Below are 24,733 nucleotides of genomic sequence, written 5' to 3'. Positions count from 1 at the left end.
TGGGAACAACCTACAATTCTACAGCATTAACAAGACCTGTGAGACTCTTGGTCACTCTCTATAAATGGCTACTGTACTGACTCAGCTTCCCAGAACTGTAGAGTAGATTCTGAGAGCTGTTACATGTGATACAAAATCCACTTGGGGATCCTCCAACAATTTTGAATATAATTTTCATCACCGTCTGGCATCTCCTGTACTGTACCTCTCACCTTCACTCCTCTGAAAGTTAGTAATACTAACATTGGGCGGGAATAACATATAGGATAATTCTACCTACTTGAAAAGAGCCTCTTGGACTAGGGTGCTCACCAAACCATCAAAACTACTATGTGAGGGAATAATTCCACCCTCAAAAATATTCATAAATTACACAGTCAGACTATTGTTTGCCTCTCCCAAATCCGCACAAAGTGGTGTGTTCTGTCACGACGCTTACCTTCATCATCTTTGGGGCACAGCTCACAGGGGTCCCCCCAACCCTCTCCTGGCATCTTACTGCAGCAGCACTTTGCTTTTGTGGTGTTGAAAGCTTTGGGCACCGAACACTTGCCATTTTCAAAGTTTGTGAAGCAGAAGCTCTGGCGTGTATCTAAGCAAGAGAGCGAAAGTTTTAGAGCTGCTTACTGGTCATTTCAAAAGATGCTATCATTTGTATAGAAGTCTGTTTCTTATCAAATATTTTTCCCCAGGTCAAAAAAAATAAAATGTAGATTATATGATAGTTGAAAGACAGGTCTGGAGGGCTAGGGAGGTGTCCCAAAGGGCTGGAGCACACGTTTTGAAGGCTGGAGGCCCAGGCTTCACCCCCAGAACTGACAGGAGATTTTCCATGTCCCTGCCCACCTTTCCTTCCCCCAAAATGAGTCTGAAACTGTCAATTGGTCTTTTCGTTTGCCAACTTTATATATAGAGAAGTCAATGTGACAAATCTATAAAATTATTTTAAATGCTTAAAATATTTTTTATCAGATACCTTGGTAGTTTTCTTAATTAATTTTGTTTCTGTGCTACACTGGAAGGGCTCAGGGCACCACCTGGGGTGCCAGGGATTGACTTAGGTCAGCCGTGTGACAGGGAAGTGCCCTACTCGCTGTACTATCTTTTCTGCCCCCTGACTAGATAGTTTTAGAAATCGGCTCCATATTCACATGGCTCCTATTTTCCCAAACAAAGACAACCTAGATAATTTCCAATAAATTAAACCATAATAAAGTTACTCCAGGACTGGAGCGATAGTATAGCGGGTAGGGCGTCTGCCTTGCACACGGCCGCCCCGAGTTCAATCCCCAGAATCCCATATGGTCACCCAAGCACCACCAGGAATAATTCCTGAGTGCAGAGCCAGGAGTAACCCCTGAGCATTGCTGGGTGTGACCCAAAAAGAAAAAAAATGTTACTCAAACACCACTACATGAAAATACTGATGTAAAAAATGAAATGAAAAATGATTTAACAAAGTGACTTTTGTTCCATATATAGCATTAAAAAATTAGGAATGGTAATTCACAACACCTTGTTCTGTGCATATACTCTTGTAGACCTACATTTTAAACTTCCAGGTAATGATTTCACCACAGGCACATGCTTTATAGAGTGACAAACACTAGCGTGATGCTTTGTCTTAGCTTTGAAGTTTCTGGGAGTGCATTTTGAACAGAACCCCACCCAAAGCTCACCAAAGCATCTCCGTCCATTATCAGACAGTACAAAGCCAGGGGGGCAGATGCACTGGAAGCCCCCTGGAGTATTGGTGCAGGAACCGAAGAGACAGATATTGGGATCTTCATCACATTCATTTATATCTGCAGAACAGAGGATAATTTATTTAGTTAAAGTGCTGGCAAATATTTGAACATTATTTACTTGCCCATATGATAATAGTCCATTAACAACTGGATATTTAATATGTAATCAGAGATTATATATACAGTTTCAGAATCTTTGTATATTTATTTTTTGGGCCACAACCAGCATTCCTCAGAGATCACTCCTGGTAGTTCTTTGGGGACAACATGGGATGTTGAACTAGGTCATCCATATGCAAGGCAAACACACTACCTGCTGTACTATCACTCTGGCCCCTTCAAAACTGTTTATTAAAAACCAAACTATTACTGTACTGGAAGTCAAAGATAGTATCCAATTCCATCAAGAAAATGCTCCAGCTCCCCGTACTTAATCCCAAGTGGGAGGCTCGTGTCTCATCTGGCAGGGCGAGTTTAGCCTCCTACAGGCATTGCTGCCTCACCTTCCATCTTCTGTCAATCCCTGCCTCTGATGCCCCATCCCTCTTCGGATCGTGACAGCATCTTGATTTCTCCTTCACCTTTTATCTTTTTGAAGCAACAGCAAGTGGCCTGCCAGTCTGTCTCCTCAGTACATCCACATGTGACATCACTCCCATGCAGCCCCACACCGGCTTCTGCATCCCCTTCTCTTCACAGGGCCACCAGGGCATCTCTCTAAAGCAGTCTACTCAAATACCTGTGACTGTAGTGGGAGTTTAGCATCTCCCCACTCCAGCCCTCATGGGCCTCTCAAAATAAATCAGCCTCTCTTACCAGTGACATTTGGACTTTTGTCACTGGCAGCGCGCTATCTACAAACTACTCAATACACATGCCACAGTTCCAGGAGCAGCAGAGTACAAGCTCCACAGCGCCACACTGTGTGGTCTGAATCACTCCCACAAATGGCAGCTTCTGGTATGTGCTAATTCCTGATTTATATTTGCAAGAGAACGGCATGAGTCATGTCACATCTTTCAAAGAAACATCCCTGCAGTGTCCCCACACTGACTGCAGGACAAAGCTAGCCTTTGAGCAGGTCATTCCGTGCCTCTTACCACACTCAACACTGTATTCTCAGCTATCTCTTATCGCTGGCTCTTTGACTCCTGAACTCCTGGACATGCTAATGTCACTAACCCTTTGTGACAGGTTTCCCCGATGCTCCATCTCTTCCCCACCATTCCCATTAGCCACAGCTCCCTCCTGAGCTCCCACATCCTGAACACACCTCAGCGTCGGTCTCACTGGGCTGTCATGGAGCTTCACAAACAGGTTTCCTTGTAAAGTCAGTCTCTTCCCTGGGCCATCAACTGGCAGGCACGGACTGCATCTCTGGACTTCAGCAGTGCACCGTACACAGGGATGTGTGTGAGTGTGTGTGTGTGTGTGTGTGTGTGTGTGTGTGTGTGTGTGTGTACAATCATGTTTGCCAGAATCTCATCTGGGAAAGATGGGTAGAAGAAATTCTGGTTTGGAGGAAATAGTCCTACAGTGAGGAAGTTATTCGAAAACAAATTTCTTGTGTGCTGCCCCCACCCCCAAATTCACAAATTCCCCAAGAGATACAGAACAGTGGGGTTGTTAACAATGAACAAAGGAAGAATTTCTGGAACTTAATAAAATTCAAACAAACCAATGTTTGTTTTTACTAAGAGGATAGATAGCCAAATTGGACACAGAGAATCATGTGCATTTTCTTACTTTCCCAGTGAAAGACACAACGCTATTATTATATAAAGGGATGGCTCTGGCTCACCCGGATAACTAAGACTGTAAAGAATGAAGAAAGCAAGAGATTGAAAGGATCTCGGTGATTCCAGAACCCTCTCACATGGGTTTAGTATTATTATTTAAGTATTAAAACCACCCAAGCATTTTACAATGGCAGAAAAAAAAGGGGAAAAAAACCTCAAACTGGAATGACTAGAGATATACATAATAGAGGATAACATGGTCTGAGAAACTGAATTTGATGAAGTATCAGTTTCCGTCAGCTCTGTGTCTCTTACTCCTTTGACTGTGAACAGATGAGAACCATCTCTTCAGGAGGAATCTTGCTGAGGTTAATAGAATTTTTCCCTATTGTGCAACACATCGCAAAATATCCCCTTTAAGCTGTCCTTTCATTGAAATAGCCACAATACAATATGGGTTCTTCTGAATTTCAACAAGACAATAAAAAAATAATTTGTATAAAAGTAAGAGAAAGCAATCCTATGGTCAGCCTCCATGTCCACCAGGTGGCCAGGGGAACGCCTTTTGATGTGGCCACAGTGCTCCTGTGTACTTCAAGAGTTTCCACAGAAAATTTCTGCTTTGACAAATGGATTAGTATTTTCTGTTTTGACACGTGGCCTTCCCATGGGGGGTGCGGGGAAGTCTCAACAGCATTGTCGATACTTCCTGCTTCACATTTCGAGGACTCGAGAAACCTCTAATAGCTGTTTTAAAATTGGTTGCCAAAGATCACAATTTTTTTGTAGACACTTCTTAAATTCAGTAGAAAGTTTGTTGACATTTGGAAAAACCATTAAAGTCCACTGAAAATTCTCTGACTAGTGCACTATTACTGTTCGTGAAAAACCTTACATCCCTCAGTGTTTTATTCCCTTCTCATCAGTTCTGACGGGTCAATAAAACAAAGGTAGGGGCTCTAGGATTCAGACCCTGGATTAGCATACTTGTCATTTGGAATTAGGATGTTTTCCACACTGTCTGTACTATATCTTATTACACTGAATACCTCATGGCCCATAGAATAAATAGTTTTTGCTTACCAATGCAGTTTTCACTTTTTACTTCATACCCTGGAGGACAGATGCATCTGAAGGACCCCTCCAAATTCTGACAGGTACCAGGAGAACAAGAGCCAGGAAGGGCAACACACTCATTGGTATCTTAAATGAGAAACAAGGAAATGTGATTTAAATAGAAGATAACTGTTACAGCAATGTCATTTCTCTGCCAAGTGGTATCATATGAACTTAACTCAGGCTCTTTGATCTGAGCAGGCACCACAAATAAATATGCCCAGACATGCTTTTTGGACATTTTGAAAATTTTCTACTTTTCTTTGTTTCCATTTTTATTGAGACAGAGCCTCAAACTCTGTGCCCACTCTTATGAGTCATGCCCAATTGTTGACTTCCATCTTATCCAATATTTTGCATATCTTACTTTGGTGATGGAATCAGATAAGTGAAATGAAATGTGGATGACTCCCCAGATTCATCAGTAAGGGTGGGATTCACATTTTATTTTACAAAAGAAAACAAAAAGACTTCACTGTTCACATACTCACCTATACAGTTTTTGCCATCTGGAGTAAGTTCATAACCTTCATTACATAAACACTTGAAGGAGCCAATTTCATTGAAACACCGCCCATTTCTGCAAACCTGACCAAAAAAGGAGCTGCACTCATCTATGTCTGTAAGCAAACAGGAGGTCACTTTTCAGAAAAAGTTCTTGCATGAATATTGTGTCACAAGTTGTAACTTTCCAACATTATTGGTACACTTACCAGAACATTACAATGGCTCTAGTCATGAGGACCACAGGACTATAAGATCACATGCATTACTATGTTATTTTATCATAAGGATACATTTACTCTATTGATAAACCTCATACATTTACAAGCAGATTAAAGCTCAGGGATTAATGTGAAGCTTTCCATTCTTTCCAGTTGAAAGAGAATTTCTCTTCCCTGAGGCAAGAGAATATAAAGATTTCATGTGATTGTCTAGTTTATAGATGACTTTTCCTGGAGATAAGCTCACAGTATCAAAGCAAGCATACCAAATATACAAAAAAGCAATTACTCAAAAATACTCTAGAATTGCTGGTATGTTGCTGGCAGAAAGGAGAATTTGTAAAAAGAAAAATCTCTAAGTGTAAGAAGTTCAGGGAATCTCAGGGTTGGTTGCATTTGAGTAATTTTCTGAATTGTTTGAAGATTGCACTATGATCAGACCCGTGACCACAGCTTTAGCTATTTTTGGCTGTACTGAGGATTTTGTGAAACTACAGACAAAAAGGTAGCAACTGAATAAAACAGTCCAAGTGAGTACTAAAATGTTTCCTAATTATAGAATTTTCAAAATAAAGAGACACGTGTTGGGTTTAATTTGGTGGACCTGAACTGTGAAGATATGGTAGAAAGTCTGAATTATTGCCATAGGTAAAAATTAAAAACTCCAGGAAAAGTCATTTAAAAACTAGACTCACTAATGTCAAAGTTGTCATTTCTCTTTTACCATCTCCTTTGCCAACTACAAGAACCTCCCCTATATTCCAAACCAATTCTAATTTGAATAATTATTAGGGACAAAAGCTAAAATCCTATGCCATGCACAGGAGGCAGTATTATTTTACACTGAAATTTACTGTAATCAGAAATTAAGGAAGTTGTTTGGAAATCTATAGACATTCTGTCCTGTTTCTGTGGGAAAAGAAATTGCTGGCTCTAAAAACTGACTGAAAATGAACTTTCAAGACACAACATGTTTATAATTTGGAAAATGCCATTATCTGAATAAACTGAAAGGGGATAATAAGAAATAATATGCAATAACACTGAAACTATGATGAGAACTATCTTTAATACCATCTTTGGGGTAAAAGTACACCCCATTCATAAGGCAGTCCTACTGCATTTACTCTTTTCCTGATTGGCCTTTCTGCCAGACAGACTGACCAATGGAATTCAATGCAGCTGACTGTCTTATGATTCTTTTGGCCAATATTGTAGTTCTGGTGAGCTGAAACTTTGCTAATATTAACTCCTATCTCTTGCTGCAAATTTGCAATTTTAATAATACAAATACCAATTTTGGGGTTTTATTTTTATTCAGTATGATGTGTGGTTACAGAAGAGCAGCAGTACGGGACTGACTGAAATGCTTACCCAGGCAGTCATTGTTATGAGTGAGTTCAAACCCGGGGTAGCAGAGACAGTTGTAGGAGCCAACAGTATTTTTGCAGGTTCCGTTTCCACAAGGATGCCTCTCACACTCATCAACATCTACAAAGAAACAGTGACATAAAAAAATTCATTTTTTAATTAGAAAAATTTAACCTAGTTAATATTATCTTTTAAAAAAAGACTTTTTGGTGTTGTTCTGTTTTGGGGCCACACTTGGATGTACTCAGGGTTTACTCAAGGCTTGCTTGTCAACTGTAAAGCAAACAATCTTTTAAAGCACTAAAACAATTTGTTCCCTTAAGCGTTATAAATCTCCCCTGCCTTGATATATATATAACCTACTACTACAGTGAAACAAAGATAAACTTAAGTCCCTAATTTTTGTGATTTAGGGAAATACAGATGGAAAAGTCTATGTGTCCTCAATGTTACTATGAACATTTTATGAATAGATGAAAAAAGAAATATTTAGAGGTGTGACCCCTCATAGGCGAGAGGGTAATCTGTACAGTATGAGTTCCAGGCTGCTCATTCTTTTCTGTTATACATTGTTCCTTAGGAAGGAAACAGGTTAAGAGAAATATTACTGAGGAATCATAGTCAAATGGTTATAATTGAGGACAGGTTTCCTTCCATGTGAATCTGAATAATAAATCTCACATCTTTAGGAGCGAATAAAAGAAGCAAGTATAAGCAAGCGTTGCTAACACAGGGTCAGATTCTCTGTGTTCTTTGCACTAACATCCCCTGGACATTTTTTCCAGTCTCCACTGGAAAGGCCACAGGGCAGGCTTATGGGCAGTGGGGGAAAGGTACAGCCAGATGCTCCTCACTGTGAGGTGCTAGGAAGAAAATTAGTTCTGTAGTCCTGAAATGAGACTTGACTGTTCTTATGGGTAATATTTTGAACAGTAAAAGTGTATGTGCAAAATTCAAGCTTTTCCAAAACTGAGGACATAGTGACTGTTTAAATGGAACTTTTCTCCTTCAAGTGCAAAGCACTAATATTCATTTTTTTTGGAGGTCACACCCACCGATGCGCAGGGGTTACTCCTGGCTCATGCACTCAGGAATTACTCCTGGCAGTGCCTGGGGGACCATATGGGATGTTGGGAATTGAACCAGGGTTGGCCGCATGCAAGGAAAATACTCTACCACTGTGCTATTGCTCCAACCCCCCGGATATCCATTCCTTATTGGAGAGAGAGAGAGAGAGAGAGAGAGAGAGAGAGAGAGAGAGAGAGAGATAGAGAGAGAGAGAGAGAGAGAGCGCAAATGTATGAGTGCTAGATGTGGGTATCAGTTTGACAGATTTATGCTCCATTTCAATATGTCCAGTCTCACTCTGCTTCTAAAATCTTATTAATAACCAGCTCACCAAGACAAGTAATTAATGAGCACTATTATTACTTCTATTTTAGCTACAGAGAAATTCTGAAGAGCCTTTCTCTATTTGCTTCTGAAAATAGTTTTTATTAGATAAAACAAAAAGCAGAAAAATTTCATATATTAAACAACTTGTGGGGAAAGTGTGTGTGTGTGTGTGTGTGTGTGTTCTGTGCATGCATGCGTGCTGATGTATGTGTATGCACATACATGTATGGGCACATACATGTGTGTTCATTCCAATATTGGCTTTCTTAGTACTCTTGCAATTGAGAAACACTTTCCCTAGTGGGAACAGAGCAGATAAAGGGGTACTCAATCCCACATAAGCCTGACTGTCCCAGAGTGTATGTCTGGCACATGAAAATTGACAGGGGGTGTAAGGTGGAGGGTCAAAGAACATACTAAAGATTGCCACTGCTTGGCACTTTAACATGGAAGAAAACCTTGAAAAGTTTAACATAGCTAACTTTGGTAAGAATTTTCTGACAAAGACATGTTAGAAACGTGTGGCAAGAGACAGAACTGTAATCAGCCTAGAGCTTCCGAGCCCTCCCCCTGAGTCTCAGGTGCCCCTTCTCACCCATGCACATGGTCTGGTCCTGAGAAGCCTTGAAGCCGTTGTGGCAGATGCACTGGTAACTTCCTTGCAAATCGACACAAAGGCCGTGACTGCAAACATTAGGAATTTCTAAACATTCATTGCGATCTGAAACAAAAAAGAAAACGTGCGTTCCACATAATCTGATTTTTATTAAGATTCCTTCATTTTTTCATAGGCATGTTTCTATAACCTGCTATGAATAATGACAGACAGGCTGAAAATGAACCATAGCAACAACTGAATCAAAATAAGGAAGGCTTTAAAGTTTGCAAACTTCTGTTTAAAAAAAAAATCAATGCAATTTTTATATGGGTGATTTTATCTGGAGCGTACTATTTTATTTTAGGTTCAATCCCAGGAAAGACCATTGATGAGATCTCTTTTCCCAAGAAAAATGATCTAAATGATATGGTGAAACAGTTTCAATATGAAAGGTTTTTTTAGAAAATCTTCTTTTGAAATAAGTTTTGAAATGTATTTTGATAGGTAAATACAGACAATTTCTTTGTGTCTGAAATCTAAATATCACTGTCCCAAAGACTGAATCTGTATCTTACCTACACAGGCTCCGTTGGGTGAAAGTTTGAAACCCGCAGCACATTCACAGCGGTAGCTACCAGGACTATTGATGCAATCTGCATTGCGCTGGCAAAGATTATCACCGTTGCTGCACTCATCAATATCTGAAAAAGCAACAATCCCATTTTAAAGCTGTTCTTGCTGTGTTAGTATTACACTTAGCCAATTGGGTGATCACTCCTAATCTCATTGAAAGAAAAGGGAATAATTAGAGAAGTGTCTAAAAATCAAGCACGTCTATCAAATGGTTCTGGATAAAGGGCATATATGTATCATATTACCTTCACAGACCAGGAGAAGGTCATTGTAACTGAATCCTGTAGGACATTCACAGCGAAAACTACCAATCTGGTTTATGCACACACCATTTGCACATATGCCTGGGATCTCTTTACATTCATCAATGTCTGAAAATAAACAGATTTGGTCAAATGTATGTGGCTCTGCTTAATGTATTTACCATAAACCACTGAATAATGCTATGTATACACTGGAATGAGGAAACATATTTGTCAAAAAATCAGTTCTATATAGTATGAATGACATTGAAGTTTATGAAAACATAAACCATAAAATGGATTTTCTTAAAACAAGGGCAGAAAAAGCTTAAATTGCTGATCAAATATAATGAGTGATTTTTGTGTCACTATAATAAATGAACTTCCTATAAAATCAAGTGTTTCTTGATTCAAGTTAGGCTACCCTAACTATTGCTATTTATCTCATAAAGAATGTGCATTAGTTTAGTTTTATGTGCCTTGTTATACATGTGTTGATAGCAAAATTATAGTGCTTATTAAGGAAGGAATGTAGAATGAGCAGAAAGCTCATATGGGAGGAGGAATTTTATATAACTTATAATTCTATAAATACATGTCACTCAATAGAGAAACGACAGTCAGAACTACATCAAGAACAAATATGCACATGTGAAATCACAATTAAAGATTAAAAAAACATGAATTGATTATTCATGTAAAATTACTCACGGACCAGGAAATTTGACCAAAAATTTAAACTTGATGTGCATGAAATATTTAAGTAAGTCACCTACAGAACCTACCATCAGACTATATTGAAGAAATAATACTATTATAACACCCCAGAGTCTCCAAGGACTGTATTTCATTCTTGTCCAACTACAGAGATTGGGATCAGATTATTATATTTTACAGTACCTTATACTTTAAAAAACATTGAATAGAATTTATGAAATGTTTTATAAGTGTATTAAAAAACTCACCAACAGCTTTCCCTGTGTGAATGTCAAAGGTGAATCCAGGAATATTTCCACATATGGTTTTAAAGTCAGCTTTAAGATATAAACATAAACAATCACATTAGTAAAATTTTTAAACATCTTCAAAATAACATTTAATAATGTTCCACTCACATGAACAGATGTCTTATTAATTTACAACCAGACATTCAAGTTTCTATTATATTTATTCAACAACAATACCAGCTTTGCCGGGAGTGGATCTAGATATACATTTTTAATATTATCATCATCCCCATTGACACTTCGAAGTCTCATAATACAAGATTCAAAGTATCTACTTAAGTGGCTTCATTTGTTTATTTATATTTTGGTCTGTGGGTCAAGACTCGCTCCTGGCTTTGTGTTTGGGGATCACTTGTGGACAGGCTCTTGAGGTCATATAGAGTGCCAAGGACTGAATCCAGGTTTGGCATGTGTGATACAAGTGACCTACCTGTTGTACTTTCACTCTGGCTGGCATTTATTTTATTTTTTCAAAAATTCTGAAGTAAAATTTTTTAAGAGATTCAAAAGTAGTTTAAGAATTCACAAAGGTATAAACATGGAAAACTAATTTTATAGCAGCTTTAATTTTGTTTTTATTTTAGCACCTTGGTTTACAAGACTGTTAACAGTATCATTTCATGCATAGGGTATAGTCTAGGACTATACACTTCACCAGAGTGTCCGTTTTGTCCTCACCATTGTTCCAGTGTTTCTCCCAGGCCCGTGGAAAGCTTTCTACTGAAGACCAGTTCTTAGTTTCTGCTCTCTTTGGGCATTTGCTATTCTCCTTTGTTTCTTTATATCCCATATATGAGAGAGCATTCTATGTCTGTCCTTCTCCTGACTAATTTCACTCAGAGGACCTCCAGATCCATCTATGTAGCAGCAAATGATATGAGTCTGTTTTTTTCTTTCAGTTAAGTAGTATTCCACTGTGAATATATACACCATAGTTTTTTTATCCAATCATCTTTTCTTAGATACTTGTATTGTTTCCTGATTTTAGCTTTTGTGAATAGTGCTCCAATGAATATAGGGGTGAAATATTTTTTCTGTTTAGTTTTTGGGTCCTTGGGGTAGATGCCAAGAAGCAAAATTTCTGGATCATATGGAAGCTCAATTCCTAGTTTTTAAAGAAGTGTCTAAACTGGATCCAGCGGCTCAGTCAACATTCCTACCAGCAGTAAATGAGAGTTTCTTTGCCCCACATTCCTGTGAACACTCTTTGTTTTTGTTCTCTATGCTGTGTGCCAGTCTCACTGGTGTGCTAGTTAAGTGTTTAAATTCTTTCATTGTTTTTTGATATGCACAGCTTTAAAAACAGTCTAATTTTTTTGTAGATTAAAACATCAGATTAAAGATTCCAAAGTTGATCATGAATTGCACAAAGGTATAAACATGCAAAACTAATTTTATAATAACAAAGTAGTTTAACAATGAGTAATGATCAGGACATGACTTTTGTTTTTAAAACATCTTCATTGGAAGATGAATATGAGGTATCAAAAATGAAGCATCAGGGCTGGAGTGATAGCATAGCAGGTAGGGCGTTTGCCTTGCATGCGGCAAACCCGGGTTCGACATCCCATATGGTCCCCTGAGCAACACCGGGGATAATTCCTGTGTGCAGAGCCAAAAGTGACCCCTGTGCATCGCCGGGTATGACCCAGAAAGAAAAAAAAAAGAAGCATCATGGAAATAAAAGAGACTTTAAGAATTCTATATGAAATTCACCAAACTTAGAACATTTTCACCAAGAAAATTTAGAAAGTTCTATATCCAATGAAACAGATTGTTTCAGCTCAACAGAAACAGAAGTGAGTCAAGTTGATGAGGACAGTATTTGGGACTTAGTATCTTATTCATCTACCAGCATATACCAAGGATACGGAATATAGAAAGAGGCACGTAATATTTGCTTACTTAATGGTTTCCCAGTAGTCTAGCAATATGTGAACTGTAATTTGTATACACTATCTCATTTAATGCTCACTAAAGCCATCTGAATTAATTACCACCATAATTTATTTTTCATTTGTTAAATTAGTTTGAATTTGATGAATCAGATAAATTAAATGAACAATCGACTTAAGATAAGATAATGAAGTGGCAGTTCATTTTAAACAGAGATCTACTTTTCAAACCCAAACCCTTCACTTTCACAAAGAGAATGTCATTTAATTCCCATTTAATTCTCTTAAACCTCTAACTAAAGGAGCTTTTAGAGAATGAATGATTGAAATGTTTCTATGTTTGATAAAATGAAATAAAGCTGTGCAAGTGAGGAATAAGAAAATTTGTTTCTTCAATGAATCTGTCATTAATAAAGGGCCACAGGGCAATTTTCATCACACCTCTTCTGAACTGTATTTCATCATCACATTAAATAAAACATTTAAATGCATACATGGTCCTGAAGTTAGTTCTTAGCTTAGCTTCACTGATTAATGAAGCTTCTTGGGACATCCAAATTTAAGTAAAGTGACATAAACCATAAACTACTTATACAAACAAGAGCTAAGTTACTATGGCATAATTCTGCTCACAAAAATATCAGATATTTTCAAAATGACCCAAACACTACTAAAATTAAGCAATAATTTACTTTTAATTGAAAATTGAAATTTGATGAATTTTTAGTTTTAACTTAAATTTATTTTTCAAACTGTTGATTTCAGTTCAGGACTGAGGGTGGCCAGAATCTGTCCTGGTAGCTCATGGTACAAGGTGGAGCCAACCTTGCTCAGAACACGATTCCATTTCCAGGGGTACTAAGACCCACATCCACACTCACTGAGACTGGAACAATTTAGACATGCCTATCAACTTAACATGATTAACTTTGGGATGTGGGAGAAAACCCACAAAGACAAAAGGAAAAGGGGCAAATTCCACGGAGATAATGGTCCCAGACAGGAACATACTTTTCCTCTTTATCAATGTTCTAACACAATAATAAGCAAAATGGCAAAATTAAAGGGCCTGCTATAATATAAGAAAACTAATATGCAATCACTGTTTCTTATTTGTCCTTTGGTTCAACTGTTATCATCTGCAGTTATTAAGAGTGAAGACTGTCAATATACAGACAGCCAATAAAATATTTGCTCTGTATGCCTCATCAGGGAAATAGAAAATTTAAACAACAATAGGTATCACACCTCCTATCAGTGAGACTGACACACATCACAGAGAACAAAAATAAATAATCTTGGCAGGGATGTTTGGAAAAAGGGACCTCATCTACAGCTGGTGGAAATGTTGATTGGGCCAATCTTTTGGGAAAACAAAATTTTTGGAAAAAATTATTGACATATTTCGAAAAACTAAGAATTGATCTTTTACATGACCCAGCAATTCATCTTCTTACTCCAAAGGGCCCAAAACTCTATTCGAAAAGACACTTGCACTCCTATATTCATTGTGGAACTATTCAGAGTAACCAAAATCTGGAAACAACTCAAGTGTCCAGGAACAGAGGATTAGATAAAGAAACCCTGGTGTATATGCATAATGGAACGCTACTTGGCCACAGAGAAGAAAACATGATGCTATTTGCTGCTATGCAGATGGGCCTGTTGAGTGAATAAGTTAGAAAATGAATAGACACAGAATGACCTCTCTTATATGAAGGTATAAGGAAACATAGTAAGGAAATAAAAAAAATGTCTAAAAGCAACAGAGCTGGAGAACTGGCCTACAGAAATGAGATTACCATAGTGAGAGTGGGTGGTGGGGGTGCAAGGGGTAGGATGGGATGACTCTCAGACAATGGTAGAGGGAAGTGGACACTGGTGGAGGATGTGGTGCTAAAATTTTATATGCATGACACCCTATCATAAACAGTATTGTAAATCATTGTGTGTAAAATAAAAAGAATTTTATTTAAAAAAAACCAAGTGATTACTTTCTCAGATTAAAAAGGAACAAAATGGGGAACCACTTTTAGACAACTATATTTTGTTGGTATATTATCATTTAACTTTTCTTGCTAGAGAACATAGTTTATGAAAAAAAATTTATTAAGTAAAGACGAGTTTAGTTTTCTTCCTAAATATTTTTGACATATTAAGGAAAGGAAGCATATGAGAAAAGGATGCTTTTATGTAAATTTTACTCATAACTTTCTGGGTATATTTTAAACAACTGAATCAAGAAAGAATACTTGAATTGATAATTCTTACATTAGCACACTTCTTTAAATATAAAAATCACATCTTCCAGATCTAATCTAGTACAATACAGAGCAATTGCTCGATAACTTTTGTTTTCTTTTGCTGAATAAACACACAATTAATTAGGATGTTTTCAGATAGTTAATTAAAACAGACCAGTGCTATAATCATTAACTCTTTAGTATTGGGGTTTATTCTCAGGATTCGAACGCTAAGGATCCAGTTGGATTACAGGATACAATTCAACAGATATTTCATAAATTAGTCCTTGAATCACAAGACAAGCCACCTGGGAAACGGGTGTCAGAGGATGCTGCTGGGCATTTAGTGAGCGAGTGGCCCTGGGGTCGTGTCTGTTTGCCTATGCTGCACCATCCCAGGTGGCTGTTGCAGATATGGCCTTCTGAGGAAGAACAAAGATGCGCTGTGTGCTTACCTGTTCCTGGGGTTGGGCATGGCTCACATGGTTTGTTCCAGGCTTTGCCAACATTGTACGTGCAGCAGCACATCCTCTTTGTCACATTAAAAGGCAGCTCGTTCTCACAAGTGGTTCCATTATAGCTTCTGTAGCAGAAGCTCTTCCTCATGTCTACATATAGGAGAAGCACATCAGCCAGACAGTCCTGCCAGTAAATGTCTCTCAGCAGCTCGGTACCCCAGTTACCATGGACCCAACTCAGCCAGATTTCTCAGTCATTTGACAGTGTCTTAGAAATTACTATTTATAGTGAATACAAATCACATCCTAGATTAACATCTCCCCAGTTTTCAAACAAGGGACTTTCTATTTTTCACTAAGTTAATCCCCAAAAGTTAATACCTGCTGCTCTACTTAAAGGCATTTACTTAAAAAATATGACTCAGATTAAATATGTTCTTATGTGTAACGCTCATTTTAAAAAAATGAAAAGACTGCAAGAATATAATATTAATATTGGATGGAATTGTTTACTTTGGACTCATGGTTTTTTTTAAAAAAATCCATTTAAAAAGGCAACACAGTCAGGGGTTTATAAGACTTTTGGTAGATTTACTCTTTCATAAAGACTTGATTTCCAAAGAGTAATTCTGGAACCCGAGTGCTGACGGCAGACAGCAACTGTGACCTACTGACCCCCAAACCCAGCACCTACCCATGCAATTGTGGCCTCCATTGACCTGCATGTACTCCGGCGGGCAAATGCACGTGTAGTTTCCCAAGGTGTTGTAGCAGGTCCCAGGTCCGCACACACCAGGATGTGCGAAACACTCATCAATGTCTACAGCAGTCAAGGAGAGATACTCATTAATAAAAAGATTTTACATGTCTCTATACATTTATATCATTTAAACTCACCAAGCAAAGCAAAAAGGACCACTTCCCAAATCCACCTTTCCCCTCAAGTTTAGAAGTTAAAGCAATTACACAGAATATATGCCCCACATGGAGACTCACATGACAACATATTTTTCCTTTAAAAAGCAGTCAAAGATGAAATTATCAAAAAGAATGATTCCACAGTGCAAAGAACAATTTAAATGGCCGGTATAACTTTAAAGTTGAAATTCCACTGTACTTAAATGGATTTGCTTTAAATCTTGCTTTCCCCTTCTGTCATTTAAACCCAATTTTCATGCCAACTTTAAACTGAATGCAGTTAGGAGAGCTTTTATCTTTATGGCTCCTTTCAAATTAGCACCCATTTGGAGATTCTAGAATTAGAGTAGCTGGCTTGTGATTCCCCTTATTAAATTATATTTCTTCCAGATGCAGTTATTTAACAGGTTCCAAATTAAATATTCTAACAGAAACAACTATTTTTATTGTGTGTAAGTGGAAAATTAGATACCTGATATTTATTTTTAGAGGCATCCATTTATCTCATAAAAAATGTGACATTTTATTCTAAGGGAGAATATGTAATAATAATATAAGTTTATAATGATGAATATGATGGAGCAGAATTTAAAAGTCCAGAGGAGAGACAGACCCCAGAAGGATGATTTTAGGGCAGATTTAACTGTGATTGCTGAAAGCAAGAAACAGATCTCCAGGGTGTTGCTTAGTGAATACAGAGGGCTTTTGCCTTGCACATGGCCAACCTGAGTTTGATCCCCCACATTCTATATAGTCCCCTGAGCATTCAAATATTCAAACAAATATTGAAGCATTCAAACAAATATTGAGCATTGCCAGGAGTGATTCAGGAGTGCAGAGCCAGAAGTAACCCCTGACATTTCTGGATGTGGTGGCCTCCAAATAAAAAATAAAATAAAATAATAAGAAAGGGATCTGCATTATTCCATATTATGAACGATATGGCCAAATAATATTTAAGGGTTGCATTCAAGCTTACCTATTTCCTCTGTGTAAAACAATTCTTACAGACATTAAACTGATAGCTTATTTGACAATGAATGCATTCACTCGACTCCCACTGATAATCCATTTACTCCGAGAAAAGTAAGAAACAGGCATAGAAAATAAGCTGCGACTTCATTGATCTATCGTCATGCAAGTTAACCTTAATGTAAAGAGCCAGTCCTTGAAGGAATCCTCTGACAGAGGGTGAGAATGGAGGCTTTCACCAAGGCTAGCGCAGTAATTTTGCTTTACACAGCCCTAATAATTTCACTAATAATGGAAGCTGACCTCACCTTCACAGATGCGGGTTTCCTCGCTGAGGTAGTAGCCTTGTGGGCACTCACACTGAAAGCTCCCGAAAGTGTTGATGCAGTTCCCTCCCTGGCAGAGTCCCGGCAGTTCCTGGCACTCATCAATATCTGCAAACAGGGAGACAGCTCAAGTCACATGCAGTGCCACCGTGAACGAGCAGAGCAGCTATCAGGCTTCCCAGCATCTGCACTGCCATGCAGCCACGTGAACGTGCACTTAGCTGGAAGGTCTGCTCCGACATGGAATTTCCTTGACTTTGTTGTGAGACTGTGCTATAATCTAAAAACACTGATTAGAGTGAACTGGGGATGATTAAAGCTGGGGGATAATGAAAAAAAGAGTTTCTCTACACCACAGACATCAGATCACTGAAGCAGGTCAGACCCGCTCCGTTTACAAGTAGTTTATCTCGCAGTCTGAAAACTGATTATCCATCTGAAATTCTGCAAAATTTAATCTCATTGGTATTGCTTCAAACTAGTGCTTCTACTCACTTTTATTCATAGTAAAACCTATTTATTTTTTTTCCCTTTTTCAAATCTGGGTGGGGATCAAAGGTGCACTCACCTTCTAAGATGATAGTGATGGGGTTGGGTCTGAAGCCCTCACCTCCAGGACACAGGGTGTAATATTCAGCTACAAAACAAGGGAAAAGAGGAGAATTGATATTGTTGGTATTGTGTTTAAGTGTTGGAACAACAAACAAATATTTAGCAATTGTCAGGTTGAAAACACACATCCCATGGCGTCATGGATCTGCATTTTCTTTAGTGCCCTTTTAAAGACATTTGCCATGAACCATCACCACTCCCTTAATTATACACACAGTAAAATAATGAAAGTCATTTGTTTTTAATGAAAGATAACCTCCTTTGTTAGAAAACTGTACCACAACTCTTTTGGCTTATAAATAAAAACGCAAATATTGGATAACTTGAGTTTCTTCTATGCCACACATTTCCATTTAAGACAGAACAAAGCTAATTTCAGGAACATAACAGGTCCATGAACCAGAACTAATGTAACATTTAAGAGAGACCAGGAATGACCTTTATCGGTGATACCATGGAAAACTGATAGCACGCCACTCATTGTGGTGTGATTGTGGTTAACAACCATTGTTGTTATCATCCGATGAAAGACACTAAGAGGGAGGAAATCAAATTCTTTTGTATAAAGTGCTCTTGGCTGTTTTCACCCAAATTGGTTCCTGAAAGTCATTCATTTCCCCAATTTGGGGGAGCTCCATAATTGCTCCCTTTCTCAGCACAAGAAGAAAATGGCAACTAGTTTCAGCTACCAGAGCTTGTTTCCTTTCTCTTCAGCACCATACTCACTGCTATTGACTGGGGGGCACGTCTCACAGGGGTTCCCCCAGGCTTTTCCCAGAGAGCAGCAGCAGGAGGAGCGGCTGACGCCCACCCCAATCTCTGTGTTGCAGGACAGACTCCCGTCACCTCGAGGCCCAAACTTCAGGTAGCAGTTACCAACACGGTTGTCTGCAAGAATGACACAGGAACTTAAATCTGCTTTCTACCGAGTAACATCCTAAGCACTCAATGAAATCCCAATTCTGTTCAAGTGACAGGGAAGGCTTGGTTGTATCTTTACACGGAACATTCTCTCGCCTTCAACCTTTTCAAGATTGAATTGCAGGAATTCAACCAATAAGGACAGACTTTCCTATAATTAGAAATTCATATAGAGCACAGAAAAATGCAGGCAGTAAGAACTCATACAAATGGGACCTATTGGATCTCCTGTAATAGGGATGCTAGACATTATTTTTTGGTATAACTCAACTGTATCATGAGTTGTGACTAATGGGAAAACATCAAGGATAAATTCACGCGATGTGTCATATTACAAGACATGATGGGAACCCTGTCACTTTCCTCCCCATTATCTTCATTCTCACATGGTTTAGCTTCAATGGCCACTGTGAGTTGTGAAGGCTTGCAGAACAGAGGGCTGCAACAACCACAATGCAAGTGCTTTGCCCACTGGGCTATCTTTTCAGTCCCCAATCTTCTGCATTTTCTAATAAGAAACTTCTTGTTGCTCATTTTGGGTCACACCTAGCAGAGCTCAGAGGATCATGCAGTTCTGGGGATTAAGTCTGGTTCTCCTGCACATAAAATAAGTATTGTAGCCCTTTGAACTATTTCTTTGAGCCCAGAAACTTCCTTTCTTAAAGATTTTCACACCCTGAATCTCAGAAAGTCAATCCTTGATTCCTTCTATCATCCTTCATCTAATCTAGTAATGAGGCTGCCTCTATTTCTCTGTTTGTTTCTCACCCGCATCTGGTGGTGACCATATGCAGTGCTGGGGAGTGAACCCAAGTCCCCTTCATGCAAAGCATGTGTCAACCCACCGAATTGCCCTTGCAACTTTCAACTGTTTTAATTTAATTTTTATTTTTTAAATTATTTTTTGCTTTTTGGTTCACACCTGGTGATGCACAGGGGTCACTCCTGGCTCTGCACTCAGGAATTAACCCTGGTGGTGCCCAGGGGATGCTGGGAATCGAATCTGGGTCAGCCGAGTGTAAGGCAAACGCCCTACCCGCTGTGCTATCACTTCAGCCCCTCAACTCTGCTTTTAAACTGTATGTGATATCTCACTAAGAGGCATTACTAAAAAAGAAACCATAAACAGTTTTCACCAAAACAATAATAAAATTTGAATGTAATGTAAAAACATAATGTATGTAGAGCATGACTACTACTTCCCATGCCTTCCTTGACTGCAACCTGAGTTCATTATCCCTGCCTGCCATTATGGCAGTGGTTTGCTAACACCTCCTTCTATTTCAGTCTTGAACCCAATCCTGTCCACTTCCTCGATGAGCTCATGGTTACCCGTTAGGAGTCACTTTGGATTAGGCCACTTCTACCAGCTTCCCATCTCAATCTGAGAAAAATCTGAAACTCTTTCCATAGTCTACATATATCAATCTCTATGAGAGCTTTCTCTTATTCTCGTTCTTTCTCTCTCTCTCCATCTTTCTCTCTGTCTCTGTCTCTCTCTCTCTGTGCAGAAAACTTGGCAAACTCATAATCCTCCTGTATCATGTCTACATAATTTATCTTGCTTCCTCTTTCTCCCTGACTTTTCCTGATTTTTATCCATGTTCTCTGTATCTCATTCCTTTTCTTCTAACCATAGGACTATATTTGCTATTATTTTACTAATGCATTCTACCCAAATGATAATTTGCTTTCATGTGCATATTTTTAAATTGAAAGTAGTGCTATCCTGTCATCTATTCCATACCATTTCCTGACTTCCAAACTGCCAACTTCATGGTACCATTTAAAACAAATCAAACTACTCTTTAGTACTAATTATTAACTGATTTATGACAAGTCATGCTTCCACGAATCTCTCTACATGTGTCTCTGCAAGGGTTGTGAGTTACTTTCTTTGGCATCTACAGTCAGAGGAAGAACTGGTCAGCCAGAGCGTGTGTACTCTTAGCCTCCAGCGTCAGAAAATACAGTCATTGTTGTGTAATCTGCTGCCAATGGACCCTTCTGCTATTTGTGAGATAGGATGAGTGTTAAATCTGTGGAAGATGAAACAAATAAAAACCTGGACTATCAGTCATGCAAACAAAAAGGTCTAAGAAGTAAGCCCAATTCTAAACTGATTGTCCCCGCTGGCAGGGCCCTTCCCTACAGGGCGTCACCGTCCACAACCCCCAGCACAGCAGAAGCTCGGGAAGAGCCTGCTTTCCACCCACACTTCCCATTTTACACAGGTCTTCTCATTTTTGCTAGCCTAGTAGGAATAACATGATATATTTAACAGTTTTTAAAATATTTCTTATATTTTGAATAATTATTTTAATTTTATATTTTCCATTATGGCAGAGCCTGGCAAGCTATCTGTGGCATATTCGATATGCCAAAAACAGTAACAACAAGTCTCACAATGGCAATGTTACTGGTGCCCACTTGAGCAAATTGATGAACAAGGGGATGGTAGTGACAGTGATTTTCCATTATCAATGGCTTGGGGCATTTGATCACTTTTGGACTACTCCCTTTGATAAGCTGCTTATTCATAGTTTTTGCTCAAGGATGTGTTTAAGAAAGACTGAGGGGTCTATGACTGAATTTCTGGGAGCGAAGCAGTCCCTCAGGATATTTCTGAGGTTCAGTGAACTGTTTACTATGTAGCCAGGACTGACACTCACTCTGTAATCTGGGCTGCTCCTGTAGGTCTGGTTCCTCATGCCCTGCTCCCTCCACACCTTCCTCCCTACTGTGTCTTCAATATCAGTGTTCTCTCCTACCACAAGCCCTTTGCACCAGCTGCCCCAGATCTTGGGAGGCTTTTCCTCTTAAAAGCCCAGCTGATTTGCTCCTGTCTAGGATCTAAATCCCACCCCCACCCATTGCTAACAGCACATGTCAAATTCTCCTTCAACCACCTCCAGTATTGATCTATTCTAGCTTGTGTCTCCCTGCCCACAGAACGTTATTCTATCCCTACACTGTTCCAGTCTGTGGAAGAAGAGGCACTCAATTCTTTCCAAATGAACAATGCTGAATAAAAGTGTCAGAACAGGTGTGACCATAAATTACAAGATTGTATTCTCTAAAACCGAATAGCAAGGAAACTTATTGTCAGAGAAGCAAAGAACACCTTCACCTATTACAAGTCCACAGGAAGACTAACAGTAAAGATAACAGTGAGGCTTCTACTTCAGGAGGCTTTTTTCTGTTTCTATTTTTTTGTTTACTGAGAAACTTCCCTGTATCATTTGCTCATTTGGGTAAAACATTCATCCAGGTGTAGGAAAGGGACAGATGGTAAATACTGAACAACTGTAGTCCAAATATGGGAAAACAGGAATGTCGCTGAAAGAACCTGCCCCTTCATCACCTCCTGGTCGACCCCCTCCCTTGACTACTTCCTCATCTCCCCCAACTTCTTTCACTCTAGGAGTCTGACTCATAAATCCTGCTCTCCACTTTCTTTTTTCTACCACTCCATTTATTCCACTTCATGACTTTGCCAATCGGAAAAAAATGGATGTTCCAACGCTCTACCACAGCGGTTTGTTCTAGCCAATGCACGGGACAGGGAGCCAGGAACTTAAGACACTGTCTCAGTCTGTCCCTGGCAAGCTCTGACTCCTTGGACAGATTATCCAACCTCTCTGACCCATGGGTTCCAGGCCTGGGAGAGGAGGAAGTGGGAGATGTCTCAAAAATGGTTTAAAAATAGGTCTTGGAAGAAAAAACCCACACAAGTGAGCAGATAATTTGGAATTTTAGAGTCTTTAAAGAGGAAGGACAACTTAGTTCTCAAACTAATTGCAACAAATATTTGCCTTAGTTTGAATGTTCAACTCTACATAATTCTGTTTATCTTTTATTGCTGTTACTTACCTACACAACCCACCCCAGTGGGGTTCAGCTGGAAATCAGGCGGGCAGTTACACTCATAGCGACCAGGTGTGTTGACACACAGGCCATTCACACAGTTTATGGGATCTGCACATTCATCAATATCTAGAAAAAATATTTACAATCCCCACATTAACAGCTTTACTTTGCATAGGCACACTTTTTTTTTCTTTTTGGATCATATCCAGCGATGCACAAGAGTTACTCCTGGCTCTCTGCTCAGGAATTACTCCTGGCGGTGATCAGGGGACCATATGGGATGCTGGGAATCAAACCTGGGTCGGCTGCGTGCAAGGCAAATGCCCTACCCAAAAGGCACACTTCTGTTACAAATAACTCAGAGAATTAAAAAAAAAAAAAGATCAGCACAATGAAGTAAAGATTAAGCCCTTGACAGACACCTAACACAGGTTCACAGATCACATGATACTTAGGATAATGTCATCCAGTGAATAACCTTGTTAGGTAGGTAGCAGTTATTATATTATCACTCTGAAGAAAAAATTATGACTACTGGATTAAAATACATACTTCATTGGCTTCATGTTAGAGACCTAATATTAAGTTGTTTTTATAAAAATGCCTTAAATTCATACTTAAGCATAATTGGATCAAAACAAAACTCCTTTTAAAAAACTCAATTTAGATAAGCAGAAAGTTAAGGAATATTCATACTTAGCATAAAAATATTCATTTCAACTAATAAGAGTATTATTGGTCTCTAAAATGGCCTTACCTGTACAGTTCCCTCCTGTCCTGTCCAACTCATAGCCATCATCACAGATACAATGAAACATTCCAGGCAAATTATTACATGTTCCAAAAACACAAATATTTTGGAAGGAGCATTCATCAATATCTGAAAGTTAAGAAAGTAGTGATATTTTGTTCACAAAGATATATGAGTAGTTTTTATTTACTATAACATTAAAATTTTCCATCTTTGATTCCCATCTCCCATCCCACAAATGTTCTGAGGTTAGAAAACTTTTATTTTTGGTGAGGTAGGTAAATGAAAATGGCAAGCAAATAATATTCATAGATAAAGATATGTAATATACATAATATTGAACTGTCTAACATATTGAAAATACAGGAATTAGCTACAAACACATCAAAGGGATGAAATTATAAAACACTAAAGGTGAGAACAAACATTTGAACATTTTCAGTATAAAACCAGCCATTTTACCTAATGCATAAAATAGGCAATATGTTTTTAAAAAATCAAAGGTACTAAAGTTACTCTTTTTTCTAAACTCTTTATTCTGTAATTAGCGGCTAATCAATTATCAATTGTAGCACTGTAGTCCCGCTGTTCATTGATTAGCTTGAGTGGGCACCAGTAACGTCTCCATTACGAGACTTCTAACTGTTTTTGGCATATCAAGTACGCCATGGGTAGCTTGCCAGGCTCTGCAGTGTGGGCAGGATACTCTCAGTAGCTTGCTGGACTTTCTGAGAGGGACGGAGGAATTGAACCTGGGTTGGCTGCGTGCAAGGCAAACGCCCTACCCGCGGTGCTATCGCTCCAGTCCAATTATCCAGTCAATTATCAACAGGGAAATTAGTTTTTCCTGGTATCACTTACAAGGTTACAGTAATGATAGGTCTCATTCTCCTGACCCTGAAAGAGCCTCCAATCATTGGGAAAGATGAGAAAGGAGAGGCTGCTAAAATCTCAGGGCTGAGTGTAATAGACACATTACTGGTGCCCACTGAGTAAATCGATGAACAACGGGATGACAGTGATACAGTGATCACTTACAAGAATCATTCCTTTGAGCCCCATTCTCTTGTTTCCCTTTACTTCCCTGCTGCTGCTACTGCCGTGTGGCTCTGGTGGCTGCTGGTGGTGCTCATGAAAGGTCTGACACTCATAGCGGGGCGTGTACATACGAAGCTGCCATGCAGACTACATGC

General features: G+C 38.8%; 1 protein-coding gene across 1 annotated transcript in view; it reads right to left on the bottom strand.

The window, feature by feature from the left end:
• The window catches only part of FBN2 (fibrillin 2), a 276,352-nt gene that overhangs the window by 31,965 nt on the left and 219,654 nt on the right, over positions 1-24,733 (bottom strand). Inside the window, exons 35-50 of the mRNA XM_004609828.2 lie at positions 23,547-23,669; positions 22,793-22,915; positions 18,725-18,886; positions 17,955-18,023; positions 17,369-17,494; positions 15,865-15,990; positions 15,168-15,320; positions 10,533-10,601; positions 9,571-9,696; positions 9,268-9,393; positions 8,690-8,815; positions 6,703-6,819; positions 5,095-5,223; positions 4,571-4,690; positions 1,680-1,805; positions 440-592 (exon numbers count right to left, since the gene is read on the bottom strand). Of these exons, the coding sequence (XP_004609885.2) occupies positions 440-592; positions 1,680-1,805; positions 4,571-4,690; positions 5,095-5,223; positions 6,703-6,819; positions 8,690-8,815; positions 9,268-9,393; positions 9,571-9,696; positions 10,533-10,601; positions 15,168-15,320; positions 15,865-15,990; positions 17,369-17,494; positions 17,955-18,023; positions 18,725-18,886; positions 22,793-22,915; positions 23,547-23,669 (1,974 nt within the window). The remainder of the gene's footprint in view (positions 1-439; positions 593-1,679; positions 1,806-4,570; positions 4,691-5,094; positions 5,224-6,702; positions 6,820-8,689; positions 8,816-9,267; positions 9,394-9,570; positions 9,697-10,532; positions 10,602-15,167; positions 15,321-15,864; positions 15,991-17,368; positions 17,495-17,954; positions 18,024-18,724; positions 18,887-22,792; positions 22,916-23,546; positions 23,670-24,733) is intronic.

The sequence above is a fragment of the Sorex araneus genome, chromosome 6 (genome assembly GCF_027595985.1).
Source record: "Sorex araneus isolate mSorAra2 chromosome 6, mSorAra2.pri, whole genome shotgun sequence".
NCBI classification, from domain to species: domain Eukaryota; kingdom Metazoa; phylum Chordata; class Mammalia; order Eulipotyphla; family Soricidae; genus Sorex; species Sorex araneus.
This window is presented reverse-complemented; position numbering and strand designations above follow the sequence as displayed.